Consider the following 15,681-nt stretch of genomic DNA (forward strand, 5'->3'; position numbering starts at 1 on the left):
TACCTTGCATGTGCCCCCCCCTCCAGTTCCCCGAGCCAGCCTGGAGCCACGGCGCCCGCGGTGGCTTCTGCAACCGGCGCCCGCAGCAGAAGCGGCGCCCGGGCTGGGGGGGGGCTCCGGCGCTAGGACCGGCGCGGGCGTCCCGGAGGAGGTGTGTCGCTCGTCCCGCCGCCGCCTCCCGGCCCCTTCCCCGCCCGGCTCGGCACTCGGGGCTGCTGGGCTCGTGGCGACGGAGCGGGCGAGCCGCTGGCCGGAGCGATGGCCGCGGCCAGGCGCGTCTTCCACCTCCAGCCATGCGGTGAGCGGGACGGGGCCGGGCCGGGGCCGGGCGGGGCAGGAGGTCCTCTCTCGCCCGGTGCAAGGGCGGAAAGGTGGCCCGCAACTCCCCAGGCTCTCTGCTCCTTCCTCCTCCTCCTCCTCCTCTTCTCCCCCCTCCTTCGGCTTCTTTCTTCTCCTCTTCCTCCTGCTCCCTCGCCTTCCTCCGTCCTTTTGGGTCCTTCTGCTACCTCTTTAACCCTCCTCCCCTTCCTCCCCCGAGTCCTTCTCCTTCCTCCTCCTCTCCTCCTCCTCCTCCTCCTCGCACTAATTCCTTCTCCTTCTCCTTCCTCCTCCTCTCCTCCTCCTCCTCCTCCTCGCACTAATTCCTTCTCCTTCTCCTTCCTCCTCCTCTCCTCCTCGCACTAATTCCTTCTCCTTCTCCTTCCTCCTCCTCTCCTCCTCCTCCTCCTCCTCGCACTAATTCCTTCTCCTTCCTCCTCCTCTCCTCCTCCTAGCACTAATTCCTTCTCTTCCTCCTATCCTTCTCCTTCTTCTTCCTCCTCCTCGCACTAATTCCTTCTCCTCTTCCTCCTAGTCCTTCTCCTTCCTCCTCCTCTCCTCCTCCTAGCACTAATTTCTTCTCTTCCTCCTATCCTCCTCCTCTCCTCCTCCTCCTCGCACTAATTCCTTCTCCTCTTCCTCCTAGTCCTTCTCCTTCCTCCTCCTCTCCTCCTCCTCGCACTAATTCCTTCTCCTTCCTCCTCCTCTCCTCCTCCTCGCACTAATTCCTTCTCCTTCCTCCTCCTTTCCTCCTCCTCCAACTAATTCCTTCTCCTCTTCCTCCTATCCTTCTCCTTCCTCCTCTTCCTCCTCCTCCTCGCACTAATTCCTTCTCCTTCCTCCTCCTCCAACTAATTCCTTCTCCTCTTCCTCCTAGTCCTTCTCCTTCCTCCTCCTCCTTCTTTTGGTCCTTCTGCTAGTTCTAATTCTTCCTCCTCCTCCTGATCCTTCTACTACCCCTTAAGTCTTCCTCCCCTTCCCCCTAGCGCTTTTGCTTCCTCTTCCTCTTGGTCCTTCTACTACCTCTAATTCCTCCTCTTCCCCCTAGTGGTCCTTTCCTTTCCTCTTCCTCCTCCTCCTGGTTCTGCTACCTCTTAATTCCTCCTCCCCTCCCCCCTAGTCCTTTTTGCTTCCTCCTCCTCCTCCTTCTCCTCCTCCTCCTGGTCCTTCTGCTACTACTGATTCCTCCTCTTCGTTGTTCTTCTGCTACCGCTTAATTCCTTCTCCTCCTTTTGCTCTCTCTTCCTTCTCCCCCTCTTCCTCCTGGTTCTTTTGCTTCTTCTTTTTTTCTCCTCCTCCTCCTCCTCCTCCTCTTCCTTCCCTTTTCCCCCCCCTCCGCCCCCCCCAACCCGGCTCGAGGGGAGGGGGGGCTCCCTTCTTTGCGCCGCGCTCTCAAGTTTGCAAGCCAAGAGCGCGCGCGCCAGCCCGGGTTGCACCCGGGAACTGCCCCGCCAAAGCCTCGCTGGTGGGGGCGGGGGGAACACCCCCCCTTCAAAGTATAGTGTGTGGGTGTGGGTGTCTTTTCCCCTCGGGGTGCAAAAGCGAGGAGAAGCCACTTTCTCATAGAGAATCCCTCTGTCGTTTGCAGCTCCCCCCCCCTCCCGGACCCGCCGGGTTCCGTTGCGCTTCAATTCGCGTTTGTGTGTGTGTGTCTGTGTGTGTGTTGTTATTGTTGTGATGCTCGAGGATGCCCCGGTAAGTTTTGGCCACATCCTGCCTGCTGCTCGCGGTTTGGGTTTTTTTGTGTTTGTGTGTGTCTGTGTGTGTTGTTATTGTTGCGATGCTCGAGGATGCCCCGGTAAGTTTTGGCCACATCCTGCCTGCTGCTCGCGGTTTGGGGTTTTTTTGTGTTTGTGTGTGTGTGTGTGTGTGTGTGTGTGTGTGTGTGTTTTAAAGGGCTTTCATTGCTTGGAAACCAAAGGCTCCTTTTGCAAAAACTGCACGCTTTGGGTTTCCTTCCGCGCGTTGCGCAACGCCGCGTTGATTTGGGGTGTGTGTGTGTGTGTGTGTGTGTGTTTCCGAGTGGTTTTTCTCGCACTTCCTCAACGTGCTGGTTTTGCTGGGAGGGGGTTGGGTTGGGGTTGCCTCTTCCGCCCGCCCCCCCCTTTTCCTTCCCATTTTCTTAGAAAAGAAAGTGAAAAATGCAAGAATCTGCAAGGGAAACGCCGCCGCCCGCGCTGAGCCATTATTGAAAAGTGCAAGTCCATTCACGCCCCTCTCTCTCTCTCTCTCTTACTCTTTGACTTTCCTCCGGAGCAAAAGCGGAGTAGTTTTCTTCCAGTGAAGGCTCCCTTGTGTCTTTAGTCTGGCTTTCCTCTTGAGGAGGGGCCACAGAGGATGGGCTTTGTAATACTTGGGCACCTGGAGTACTGCTTGCGCTGGCTAACTCACCTGGGTTTCCTTGGATTATAAATCTGCTTTTTCACTGGCATTGCTAATGATTTCCCCCCCTAAGCCTTAACCTTCCAGAAAAAACCCAGGTGAGTTTATTTTTATTTATTTATTAAATTTTTATACCGCCCTTCTCCCGAAGGACTCAGGGCGGTGTACAGGGCAATAAATATCAAAATGTAAATACAAAAGTTAAAAAAGAGATTCAAAAGAATGAAATAGTTATGCCCAATAATACAATACTCAAAATGCGTTAAAACTTATTTTAATCCAACCCCAAACCCATCAGAGTTAGCCAGGGCAGCAGTACTACAAAAGCCATGTTTCCAGTATTATGAAGCCCATCTGCTGGGGCTCTCATTCTGGAGCCAAAGCAGAAAGCCCATTGACAGTGAAGGCTTGCCGGCGTGTTTTATTCTGATTTTTTTTCCCTCCGGAGCAAAAGCCAAGAGAAGTTTTCCTCCCAGTGACAAACCTTAACGGGATAATAACAGATATAACAAAAACCTAGTGGGGAAAATCTCCAGGATCGGAATGTACAATCCATTGAAAAGGAAAAAATTTTTTTGCTGGCGCTGAGTGTGTTTATTGGGAAAGATGCTGAATTCTTGTGTAAACAGGATCTGCTCCTCTTCCCCCCCTCTCCACTTTTTAATCTGGTTTAATAGGATTAGCCATATTGGCAGAAATGCAATATCGGTTAGGTATCGCTTAGAGAGCAACTTTGGTCTGTTGGTTAAGGTGCTGGCCTAAAAACCAGGAGACGGTGAGTTCTAGTTCTGCCTTAGGCATGAAAAGCTGCTGGGTGAGTTTGTGCCAATCACCAGGAGATGGTGAGTTCTAGTCCCGCCTTAGCCATGAAAGCCAGTTGGGTGACTTCGGGCCAATCAGCAGGAGACGGTGAGTTCTAGTCCCATGTTAGGCATAAAAACCGGCTGGGTGACATTGTGCCAACCACCAGGAGACGGTGAGTTCTAGTCCTGCCTTAGGCATGAAAAGCTGCTGGGTGAGTTTGTGCCAATCACCAGGAGATGGTGAGTTCTAGTCCCGCCTTAGCCATGAAAGCCAGTTGGGTGACTTCGGGCCAATCAGCAGGAGACGGTGAGTTCTAGTCCCATGTTAGGCATAAAAACTGGCTGGGTGACATTGTGCCAACCACCAGGAGACGGTGAGTTCTAGTCCTGCCTTAGGCATGAAAAGCTGCTGGGTGAGTTTGTGCCAATCACCAGGAGATGGTGAGTTCTAGTCCCGCCTTAGCCATGAAAGCCAGTTGGGTGACTTCGGGCCAATCAGCAGGAGACGGTGAGTTCTAGTCCCATGTTAGGCATAAAAACCAGCTGGGTGACATTGTGCCAACCACCAGGAGACGGTGAGTTCTAGACTTAGGCACAGAAGCCGGTGGGGTGACCTTGGGCCAATCACTCTTACCTCCGCTCAACCCACCTCATAAGGTTGTTGTTAATGGGGGAGGAAATGAGGGAAAAATAGGTGTTCTTCACTGCCTTGAGTTACTTGTAAAATAATGAAATTGGGAGAAAACCCACCGAACAACGGCCTCATTTAGCAGCACAAATTTTCGGCCCAGTTGTGATTGTACGTTGAGGACCACCTGTACTAGGCAGAGTAAGGTGTAGTTATCAATAATTGACTTGGAAGAAGGAAAAAGGAAGACAAAGCCACCTTTCCTTAACCCGGTGCCATCCGGAGGTGCTCGGGTTGAGTTCTCCCAGAATTCTCAGCCATTGGCTAGGAATCCTGGGAGTTCTGTCCTGAGCAGTGTCTACTGGGATGGCCTTCAGATAATGTGGACTTCAGTTCCCAGAAACCACCTGAACTGGTCTTGCTAGCAGAGGAATTCTGGAACAGCATTGTACGGGGAGCCTTTTTTTAGCACCCAAAGTTGGTGGAGTCCGCTGATCTAACCCTTCTCCCTACTAGCGTGCCTGGCTGAGGAGTTCTGGGAGTTGAAGTCCACAAGTCCTAAAAGGGCCCAGTTTGAAGACCCCCTGATATATACTTTAAGAGGAGTGGACTTCAGCCCCCAGAATTCCTCAGCCAGCGTGCCTGGCTGAGGAATTCTGGGAGCTGAAGACCACAAGTCCTAAAAGGGCCTAGTTTGAAGACCCCTGTTATAGACTTTTAAGAGGAGTGGACTTCAACTCCCAGAATTCCTCGGCCAGCATGCCTGTCTGAGGAATTCTGGGAGTTGAAGTCCACAAGTCATCAAAGGGCCTAGTTTGAAGATCCCTGACTTGAGGCAATGGCCTCTGCAAAGCTTGGGTGAAATTTCCCTCAGGAGCTTCCAGAGGTTTTCCTGACTCTGGGCAGAATTGTCAAAAAGTGGCAACAGCTGGAATTTCAACCGTTTTCTACCTATAAATAGGCGATAAATTGCAGAGGCTCAGCGGAGCTTCTGAGGGGCTTGGTACCAAGCTTGGCTAGATGCTGAAGGGACCTTGGAGATCATCTAGTCCAGGCCTCCCCAACCTGTGGGCAGCAGCCCAGTAGTGGTTCCCAGCCTGCTGGCCACTGGGCCATAGGAGAAGCTGGCCATTGCGTGCGCATGTGCGTGCACACTCCCTCACTTGCGCTAGTGCCACGGCCCTGGGGCGCAAAAACAGGATGCTGCACCACAGGGCGCAAAAACAGGCCACCGACACACTGTGGGGTGCAAGAGTGGGCCACCGCCGCGCTGCAAGGTGCAAAAACGGCCGCCGACGCACTGCGGGGCACAAAAATGGGTGCTGCCGCACCACGGCAGAAAAATGGGCCACCGTCACGCTGCAAGGTACAAAAATAGCTGCCGCTATGCCGCACAACACACAAACAAGGCGCTGCAAAATGCAAGAACGGGGCAGGGCTAGTATCACACAGGCGCTAGCCCCACCCTGTTTGCGGCATGCGCGTGCTCACAGCCCTGTGCACACACGCACGCGTGCAAAATGCTTCCCTCTCCCTTTACCTCTGGTCCGCCACCCGACAAAGGTTGGTGACCTCTGATCTAGTCCAACCCCTTGCTCAGGCAGGAGACCCTGTACCATTTCAGACAAATGGCTGTCCAGTCTCTTCTCAAAAGCCTCCAGTCATGGAGCATTCACAGCTTCTGGAGGCAAGGAGTTCCACTGGTTAATTGTTCTAACTGTCAGGAAGTTTCTTCTTAGTTCTAGGTTGCTTCTCTCCTTGATTAGTTTCCATCTGTTGCTCCTTGTCCTGCCTTCAGGCGCTTTGGAGAATAGCTTGACTCCCTCTTCTTTGGGGCAGCCCCTGAGATACTGGAAGACTGCTATCCTGTCCCCCCTCGTTCTTCTCTTCATTAAACTGGACATCCCCAATTCCAGCAGCCGTTCCTTATATGTTTTATCCTTGTCCCCTGATCATCTTTGTTGCTCTTCTCTGTACCCTTTCTAGAGTCCCAACATCTTTTTTGCATCGTGGTGACCAAAACTGGATGTAGTATTCCAAGTGTAGCCTTACCAAGGCCTTGTGAAGTGGCATTAACACTTCACGTGATCTTGATTCCATCCCTCTGTCAATGTAGCCTAGAATTGTGTTGGCTTTTTTGGCAGCTGCAGCACACGGTTGGCTCCTGTTTAAGGGCTCGTCTTAAATATGATGGGGAAGCGACTGTGGCGAGAAAGTTTGTAAAACGGGCCGCCACTCCCTTAACAATCACGGTCGTTAAGCCGAGGACCACCTGTATTTATTTTGGAGAACAAACTTTTTTGCTAGTGCCAGACCCGCTTTGGGGATGCGTGTGACGGAAAAAGGGAAGGGCTGGTCTACTTGTAAAGGGTTGTGTGTGTGTGTGTGTGTGTGTGTGTGTAAGAAAACAATCCCCATGGGGTTGTTTACCTTCTAATTATAGGCATTGCCAAGGTGTGGCTCTAACATAGTTGAATGGCTGCACCCGTTAACGTCATTTGTTTGCAAACACTACCTTTCTAAGGGCGTCAGTTTTCCAGACTGGGAAATGGGTCTAAAGCAGAGGTCCCCAACCTTTTTGGGCACCAGGGACCAGTTTTGTGGAGAAAGGTTTTTCCACGGACCAGAGAGCGCGTGGTTTTGTGTGCTGACTGCATCCCACGGAGGGGGCTTTGCTTGTTTGTGTGGACCGGTTGCTGGCGTGCCGCGGCCCGGTACCGGTCAAGAGACCGGGGGTTGGGGACCCCCCTAAGGCATCGCCTAGGACAGAGGTCTCCAACCTTTCTGAGCTCAAGGACCAGAGGGAAGGAGAGCAACTTCAAAACTGGTATGTGTGTGTGCGTGCGCGCGCGCACATGGGGCCACACACACTGGTGTGGCACTAGCAGCCCTGTTCGTGCATGCAGCATGCGTTGGCACTGTGCGCATGTGCGAACGGTCATGCACCTGCCACGGTGGTTAGTGGCTGATTTGCGCATGTGCGAACAGGCCGTGCAAACCACCCGGGCTAGCGGCACATGTGTAAACGGGCTGCAGACACCCCCATATGCTAGCATCCTCGTTTGCGCCCATGTGCGTGTGCAAATGGGGCCACGGGTGCTAGTGCGAGTGGGGGAAAATGCATGCCCACATATGCGTGCACCGGCCAGCTGTTTCTGCAGCCCGATGGCCAAGAGCCCGGGGCCTGGGCCCGCACCGTGCACCAGAGCTTGGGGACCCCTGGCCTAGGAGATCAGGCCAGAGAGGAAAGCCTCTTGGGATCAATTGGATTTCTGGGCTGCAGGGAATTAGCTGCTTGGGGACCACCCCCAGATTGGCTTGTGGCCCGATCGTGACCCTTGTGCTCTTTTGATATCCGGCAGGGAGATTGATGGGTTCTCAGCATTGCGCCAAGATGGTGCAGTGGTGAGAATGGAGTATTGCAGGCAAAAATCACTGCCCACTGCCAGCAGTTCGATCCTGACCGGTTCAAGGTTAAACTCCGCCTTCCATCCTTCCAAGGTTGGTAAAATGAGGACCCGGATTGTTGGGGGCTGCAAGATGCTGACTCTGTAAAACCGCTTAAGAGAGGGCTGTAAAGCACTGTGAAGCGGTATATAAGTCTAAAGGCTATTGCTATTGCTATTCCTCTTGAGTTTTAAAAACCACCCGGATAGTCTTCGATAGCCCAAAATTTCTGTCGCTAAGAGAGGCAGTAGTTAAGGGAGTTTGTGCCTCCATTTTAGGACCTTTCTTGCCGCAGTCGTTAAGTGAGCCACTGCAGTTGTTAAATTAGTAACACGGTTGTTAAGCGTGTTACTAATTTAACAACTTCCCCATTGATTTTGCTTGTCAAGAAGGTCGCCAAAGGGGATCGCGTGACCCCCGCGGAACGCTGCGACCGTCTTTAAGTATGAGCCAGATGCCAAGTGTCTGAATTTGGATCACATGAGCGTGAGGATCCTGCAAAAGTCGTAAGTAAGAAAAAAAACAGTCCTAAATCCCTTTTTTTAAAAAATGCCATCGTAAATTTGTACCATCGCTAAATGAATTCTTGTAAGTCGAGGACTAGCTATAGCAAGCTTTGGAAAGAATCTGGCCGGAATAGAAGTAGGGGGGGGACCTTGAGGTCATGTGGATCGTCTTTGAGGACGGTGTTCTGTCCCAGCCTACGTGCTTTCTTGCTATGCTCACAAGGAAAAACCCCTCTTCCAAGAAACAAGCAGGAACCACAAGAAAAAACCCTTTTATTATTCACAGACCTGAGTCAATGTCCAAGGCAAACAAACACAGATTCACAGAAACTCAATCCTCAACAGGAACGGTTGCCTTTGGCAACCTGCACCTCCCACACCTCCCCTTTTGTTATTCAGCTCAGGTGTGGCTTCCTAATGCCTTCTCCTTTGCCTTTGGAGCCGCCCCATTGCCTTCCTCTGTCCTACTCGCTTTTCTTGCCGGCGCTTTCGTGCATCCTGGATATATCCCAGCTGTTCCTCATCACCGTCCAACTCAACTTCCCAGCGCAGCTGTGTCTCAGCCTGAGCGTGAGTAGAGGGGCCGGGCTCCTCGTCCGACCGTAAGTCTTGGAGCTCCTCAGAGCCTTCCTCCGACTCTTAATGTCACTCCAGGCCCCTCCTCCTCCTCTTCCTCTGATTCCCCAGACTCAGCTGCCGGATCCACCAGCTGGCGAGGAATCCCAACGGATGGTCTTTGAAATTAGTGTCTGTCGCCACCATCACCCCTTTTTTAAAAAAACCGTCTAGGCTGCCTCTCGGCTTGATGAAAGGAAGCTAATGGGATTTAAATGGGAAAGATCAAAGGATCCGCTTTGATGCGGTTGCCCCTCCCCTGGTATTTGTCTCCCCCGTCTCCCCCCCTCCCCCGAAATCTCCGCTCATGTTCTCTAAATGACATTAGGAAGGCAGCCGAAAAGCAACTTTTATGCCCCTAGGAAATATTTGCAAAGGATGCAAGCATCCCAGCTTTGCAAATGGACTCCAGCCGTGTGTGTGTGTGTGTGTATGTGTGTGTGTGTGGTGTTCAGATGAAACGTTAAACCCTGATTTGTAATAAACTCTTGGGGGGGAAATAAAAAAGCAAGCCAGGCTTCTTGGGATACGTAGGTAGTCCTGAGATTAAAACGGTTTGTGTAAGGACCGTTGGAGGTTACGGCGGCACTGGGAAAAGTGACCTAGATCCGTGTTTCACACTTAACGACCATGGTCACATCTGGGCAAAATTTGGAGGCTTGGCAACGGGCTCTTACAGGAAGTCCTCTACTTACGACCACCGTGGAGCCTCATGTTTCCGTTGCTAAGCGAGACAGTGGGCAAGTGAGGTCCCCCCCGTTTTACGACTTCCCTGGCCACAGTTCTTAAGGGCATCGCCGCGGGCGTAAAGTAAAGCGGTTGTTAAGTGAACCTGGCCTCTGCCGTGCTGCTGCAGAAGGGGTTCCCGTGACCCCGGGACATGGCAGCCGTCGTAAATACCAGTCAGTTGCCGAGTGTCTGAATTTTGATCATGTGACCGTGGGGAAATGCTGCAGCGGTCGTTCAGTGTGAAAAATGGATCAACGAATTTCCTCAGTGCCGTAACTCACACAGCAGCTGTCTTGCTTAGCGACAGGAATTTGGGGCTCTGTTGTGGTCGTAAGTCGAGGAGTCCCTGTAAACTGGGAGAGCTTTATGGTCAGTGCTGCTTATCGGCTCCATTTTGTGTTTTTCCAACCAGTTTCCACCAAATTGCTTTTTTATTTTTTTTGCCCCGATTCTCTCCTTTTGCATCTTCTCCATCATATGCACGCACAAAACACGCACAAGACACACACACACACGAGACACAGAGGGATACACATGGGGTGCATAAGTTGTTGTTAGGAAACCCATGGGCTGAGGCAAAGATGCACGCGGTTAGCTTCCAACACCCCCCAAAGGGATAGATAGGATGGCTCTGGCAACACGTTCGCAGCCTTCTGCAACCTGGCGCCCCCGAATCAGGTGAGGGTTGCAGAAAGGCGCCAGGTTGCAGAAGGCTCCCTTGAGGGTCAGGTAGGAATTAGCCAGTTTGGACGACCAGGTGGCAGTACAGAGCTGTTCACACACACACACACACACACACACACACAGAGAGAGAGAGAGAGAGAGAGAGAGAGAGAGAGAGAGAGAGAGAGAGAGAGAGAGAGAGAGAGAGAGAGAGAGAGAGAGAGAGAGAGAAATATATAGAGATATAGATATAGAGATAGATAGATGGATAATACAGAGAGATAATGGACACTGAGATAGATAGATAGATAGATAGATAGATAGATAGATAGATGATAGATAGATAGAGAAGATATATAGACATAGACATAGATATAGATATAGATGATATAGATATAGATATAGATATTTTACAATGGAGCAAGTTTTAGGGCCCTGGCTATTTTCAGAAGTGGAGGCAAAGCTAAAGTCCCTGGATTATGGTTTATAGCACCTTGGGATCAAAATGGAGACACTTGGCAACTGACTCATATTTATGACGGTCGCTGTGTTCCAGGGTCACCTGATCCCCATTTGCATCTGGGAATGGTTTGGAGGGGGCTGTGTGCATGTTTAAAAGGGCTTTCTTGAGCATCTCTGCAAAGAACTTAGAACTAAGGAGAATTTTTCTGACAATTTAGAACAAAGCGACTCAGGATCTTTTTTCCCCCACACGTAATTACACCTCTGCGGCGTCCCCGGGGGTCACGTGATCAATATTCAGAGCTTGGCAACGGACTCGTATTTAGGACGGTCGCAGCGTCCTGGGGTCACGTGATCCCACTTTGTGACCTTCTGACAAAGTCAGCGGCGGGAGCCAATTCACTAAACAACTGTGGCAAGAAAGGTCATAAAAATGGACTAGATGACCTCCAAGGTCCCTTCCCACTCTGTAATTCTATGGTCTATGTGGTCTAATGGATAAGATTTATTGGATCCCATCTCCTTTCAACCCCATCAAGACAGAGAACCCCAGCCAGTGGTTCTCTTGGTCAGGAATGATGGTTGTTGCATCCTAACATTGTTGGAAAGCACCAGCTTGAGGGCCACCATCGTAGATCCCAAGTAGACCTGCCTTACATTAAGGTGGATCTTAGCTGGGTCAACAAGTTGGGTCAAAGGACCTTCTAAACGTGACAGCCATCTCACCAGTTGGCTCTACAATTGACCAGGTTGTCTTCTCAATAACATCCTTGTTCTTTCATGCCTCTGGATGATGGGCTCCAGGCGAGTAAACGACAACTCCATTCAACCCCATGAAGTCAGCCAATGGTTCTCTTGACCAAGAATGATGGTTGTTGGATCCTAACAGTAGCAGCTTGAGGACCACCATCATAGATCTCAAGTAGGCTTGCCTCACATCAAGGCGGATCTTAGCTGGGTCAACATTTTGGGTCATAGGACCTTCTAAACACGATAACCATCTCTTCACCAGTTGGCTTCACAATTGACCAGGTTGTCTTCTCAATAAACATCCTTCTTCTTCCATGCATGTGGATGATGGGCTCCAGGGAGCAAACGACAACTCCGTTCAACCCCGTCAAGACAGCCAGTGGTTCTCTTGGCCAGGGATGAGATCTGTTGTTTGAGGGCCAACCTCGTACAGCCAAGTAGGCCTGCCTCAGATCAAGGTGGATCTTTAAGTTAGGTCAACATGTTTGGGTCCCAAGACCTTCTAAAAACACAATAACCATCACCTTGCTGGTTGGCTTTGCAGTTGACCGAGTTGTCTGCTCAACAGCGTCCTTGTTCTTCCGTGCATCTGGAGGTTGACTCAGCCTTCCATCCTTCCGAGGTAGGTAAAATGAGGACCCAGATTGTTGGGGGCAATTAAGCTGACTTTGTAATAATGCCGCTTGGGGTGTGTGTGTGAAAAGCCCTAATAAGCAGGCATATACATAGAATGAAGGCTACTGCTAAGCTTGTAAGCCGCCCTGAGTCTTCGGAGAAGGGCGGGATATAAATGGAATTAAAATAAAAATAAAATAAATAAAATGATGGTCCCCAGGGAGAAAGAAATAAAAACAAAACTCCAAGTTGTTAAAGGGAATTAAAATAACTTTTATTTCGAATGCCTCCCTGATTTGAGTGGGAAACTCTTCTTCAGAGCCTGTCTAGACATTTCCACCCACCTCAGAAGTTGCTTGTCTGCTAGGCACAGCAGGTTCAAACGAAGCCTCAGAGGAAGACATAACGATTTTGCTCAAATTAAGCTTCTGCGTTGGTGATTTGCCTTTTAATTCCTCACCCAGAGCCAGGCCCGGGAAGGCCAATTTTTTTTTTTTTGCCCCCTCAAACCCGAAATTCCAGCTTGAGCTGAGCATGCAGTTTTCGAGGCTGGGCCTTGCAGGTCAGCCTTTGAAAATCTGTTTTATCTTCGGTTCCCAGGTTTACAGCCCTGGTTGAACGGAGTCGGGTTTTAAACCTTGCCCTTTTTTAAAAAACATTGGCACCTGCAAACGTTCCAGCCGCTTAAGACTGAAACGAGCCTGTGATTTAAACTTAAAAAAAAAAGAAGCATTTGATAATTTAGTGAGGAACGGTGCTAAGGCAGAGGCCACACGTGTGTGGTTTTGGGCCACATGTGTGTGGTTTTGTGTGTTGTCTGCATCCCGCGGATGGGGCTTTGCTTGTTTGCGCGGACCCAGTGATGGCAAACCTTTTAGAGACCCAGTGCCCAAACTGCAACCTAAAACCCACTTATGTATCATCGGGTGCCGGGTGGGCGTGGCCTGCTGGGTGGGCGTGGCCCGCCGGGTGGGCATGGCTGCGGTGATGACGGCAGACTGGGTGGGACTAAAAAGTTCAATCAATCAATTCCAACTTTGCGAGATTTTTTTTTTCCCCATGAGAAGTTGAAATTGATCGATTGAAACTTTTTTTGGGGGGGGGGACACGGCGGCGGAGGTCTAAATCCAGCTGAAGGCCTAGGACTGGGGCGACGGCACGTGTGCCCACAAAGAGGGCTCTGCGTGCCACCTGTGGCACGTGTGCCACGGGTTCGGCACCATGGCGCGGACCGGTTGCTGGTGTGCCGTGGCCGGGTACCGGTCCACAACCCGGGCATTTGGGACCCCTGTGCTAAGGGATATTAAACTGCATTTCTTCTCTGGTTAATATTTGTCGTACAGGTAGTCCTCAACGGCCGCAGTTGAGCCCAAAATTTCCGGCGCTAAGCAAGACCGTTGTTGATCAGTATTTGCTCTACTTTACGACCTTTCTTGCCCACAGCTGTTAAGTTGAATCGCTCCCAAGTTGTTAAGTTACCAACACGGTTGTTTAGTGAATTGGCTCCCTCGCTGACTTTGATTGTCAGGAGGTCACAGAACAGGATCACGTGACACACACACACCCCGGGACGCTGCGCCGGTCATAAATACGAGTCCGTTGCCAAGCTGTGAATTTGGATCACGGGACCACGGGGATGTTGTAAGGGTTCGTGAGTGGGGGGTGGTGGAAAAAAGACCCTAAGTCGCTTTTTTTCCAGTGCCGTTGTAACCTCACACTAAATGAACGGTCGTAAGTCGAGGAGCGCCCCTGGAGTTACGATACAAAAACGCAGAGAAAAAAATGTGTGTATGGTTATTGCACTTTTTCTGATATTGACGGCTCACGCTGCTTTTCTCTTTGAAGATCTTGCTCGGAAGGCCTTCCTTTTTTTTTTGAAGCAATTTGAAAGCAGTCAACAACCTCTCCTCTTGGGAGTTTTGCTCCCAAGCCGGGTTTTGTTTTCAAGCCACGTTGCAAATGTCACTTTTAATGATGGCTTGTCTAGCCAGATTTGCAAGTCAGTGGAAGAGAGAGCCGTGGGGGATTGTGTTCCCGGGCTTGCACCAAGCTGAAATCTGGCTTGTTTGGGGCTGGTGTGTGAGAAGCGAAACCCACCCACCCCCTGGCACTTTGCAAACTGCGATTCATGGCTTAGCGTGCGGGGCAAAGGGCGTGAATGGTGGTTTATTTAGCCGCTAAAACGTGGCTAACAAGTCACGGCGTACTACTGCAGCTGATGCGTGCCTGCGTCCATGTGAAAAGGCCCAGAGATTGAACCAAGTTAGAAATGGGGCATTTGACTTAGAAACCCCAAATTCCCCCTTGGGTTTATTAAAGGTTTTTGGGGTTTTTTTTGGAATGGGGGGGCGTGTTTCAGTTTTTTTTCTTCTGCAAAGCTGAGAAAATTTGTTCGGTAGGAATCGGCAGAGATTTAAGCGCTTCCTCAAAAGACGCAAATTGCCCTGCTCCAACCCAGGTCCGTAGAGGTCGACCTGCGGGTCCCCCAGTGGTCATCTGGATGCATTTGTGGGGGGGTGTCCCGAGCCCCCTTTCCTGTAAGCTTCCCAGCCCTCCCTCTTTATAAAGTCAAATCTTGCGTTGTTGCAGCAGAACGTCACGATTTAAGGTCAAATAGCACCAGCACCCCCTCTGCCCGTACTCAACCCACCCCCCGGGACTGCTGCCGTGGTTACAACTTCACCGGTCGGAGGGAAAGGGGTACTAGACACGGTGCAGCTCAGCCTGCCTTCCTTCCTTCCTTCCTTCCTTCCTTCCTTCCTTCCTTCCTTCCTTCCTTCCCTCCCTCCCTCCCTCCCTCCCTCCCTCCTTCCTTCCTTCCTTCCTTCCTTCCAACCCATCTTTCCTTCCTTCCTTCCTTCCTTCCTTCCTTCCTTCCTTCCTTCCTTCCTTCCTTCCTTCCTTCCTTCCTTCCCTCCCTCCCTCCCCCCTCCCTCCCTCCCTCCCTCCCTTCCTTCCTTCCTTCCTTCCTTCCTTCCTTCTTTCTCCCTCTGACCTTCCCTCCTTCCTTCCCTTTCCTTCCTTCCTTCAGTCCCTTTCTCTCTCCTTCTCTCCCTCTCTCTCTCTCCACTCATCCGTTTCTTCTCCCTGCTTCCCCTGATCATTCCTTCCTTCCTCCCTCCCTCCATCTCTTCTCTCTTCCTGCTTTCCTTGATCGATCTTTCCTCCCTCTGACCTTCCCTTCCCTCCTTCGTTCCCTTTCTTTCCTTCCTTCCATCCTCCCCCTTTCGCTTCCTCTTCCTCTCTCTTCTCTCTCTCTCTACGCATCCATCTCTTCTTCCTTCCATCTTCCCTTGATCCGTCCATCTCCCTCCCTCCCTTTCTTTTCTCCATTCTCTCCCTTTCTCTCTCTTTCCTCCCTCTCTCCTTCTCTGTCCACTCATCCCTCTCTTCTCTTCTTCCCTGATCTTTCCTCCCACCCGCCCATCTCTCTCTTCTTTCTTTCTCTGACCTCCCCTCCCCTCCTTCCTTCCCTATCTCTCCTTCCATCCTGTTCTCTCTCTCTCTCTCCTTCCTCTCTCCCTTTCCACCCATCCCTTCTTCCCCTCCCCTTCCATCCCTCCCTCCCTCCATCCATCCGGAGAGAAAGCTAGGACAAGGGGGTGGATGGATGCCAAAGGCAGCAAGAGTCCCAGATCCTGCCACGGAGCGATGATGCTCCCGAATCACAAAATTATCTTTTCTTTTTTTTCTGGGAATTTAGTCCACGCCTCCCCTCACCCACCCACCCCTCCTGCTTTTCCACCTCTCCGTTCCCCAGCTT

The 15,681-nt window shown here is 51.3% G+C and overlaps 1 protein-coding gene across 1 annotated transcript in view; it reads left to right on the forward strand.

Moving 5' to 3' along the window:
• Positions 1-200: 200 nt before the first annotated feature.
• SLC4A11 (solute carrier family 4 member 11) overlaps positions 201-15,681 on the forward strand; it is a 124,244-nt gene continuing 108,763 nt past the window's right edge. Inside the window, exon 1 of the mRNA XM_081332177.1 lies at positions 201-298. Within this exon, the coding sequence (XP_081188303.1) occupies positions 259-298 (40 nt within the window). The 5' untranslated portion in view covers positions 201-258. The remainder of the gene's footprint in view (positions 299-15,681) is intronic.

The sequence above is a fragment of the Vipera berus genome (assembly GCF_964194415.1).
Source record: "Vipera berus genome assembly, chromosome: 7".
Taxonomy (NCBI): Eukaryota; Metazoa; Chordata; class Lepidosauria; order Squamata; family Viperidae; genus Vipera; species Vipera berus.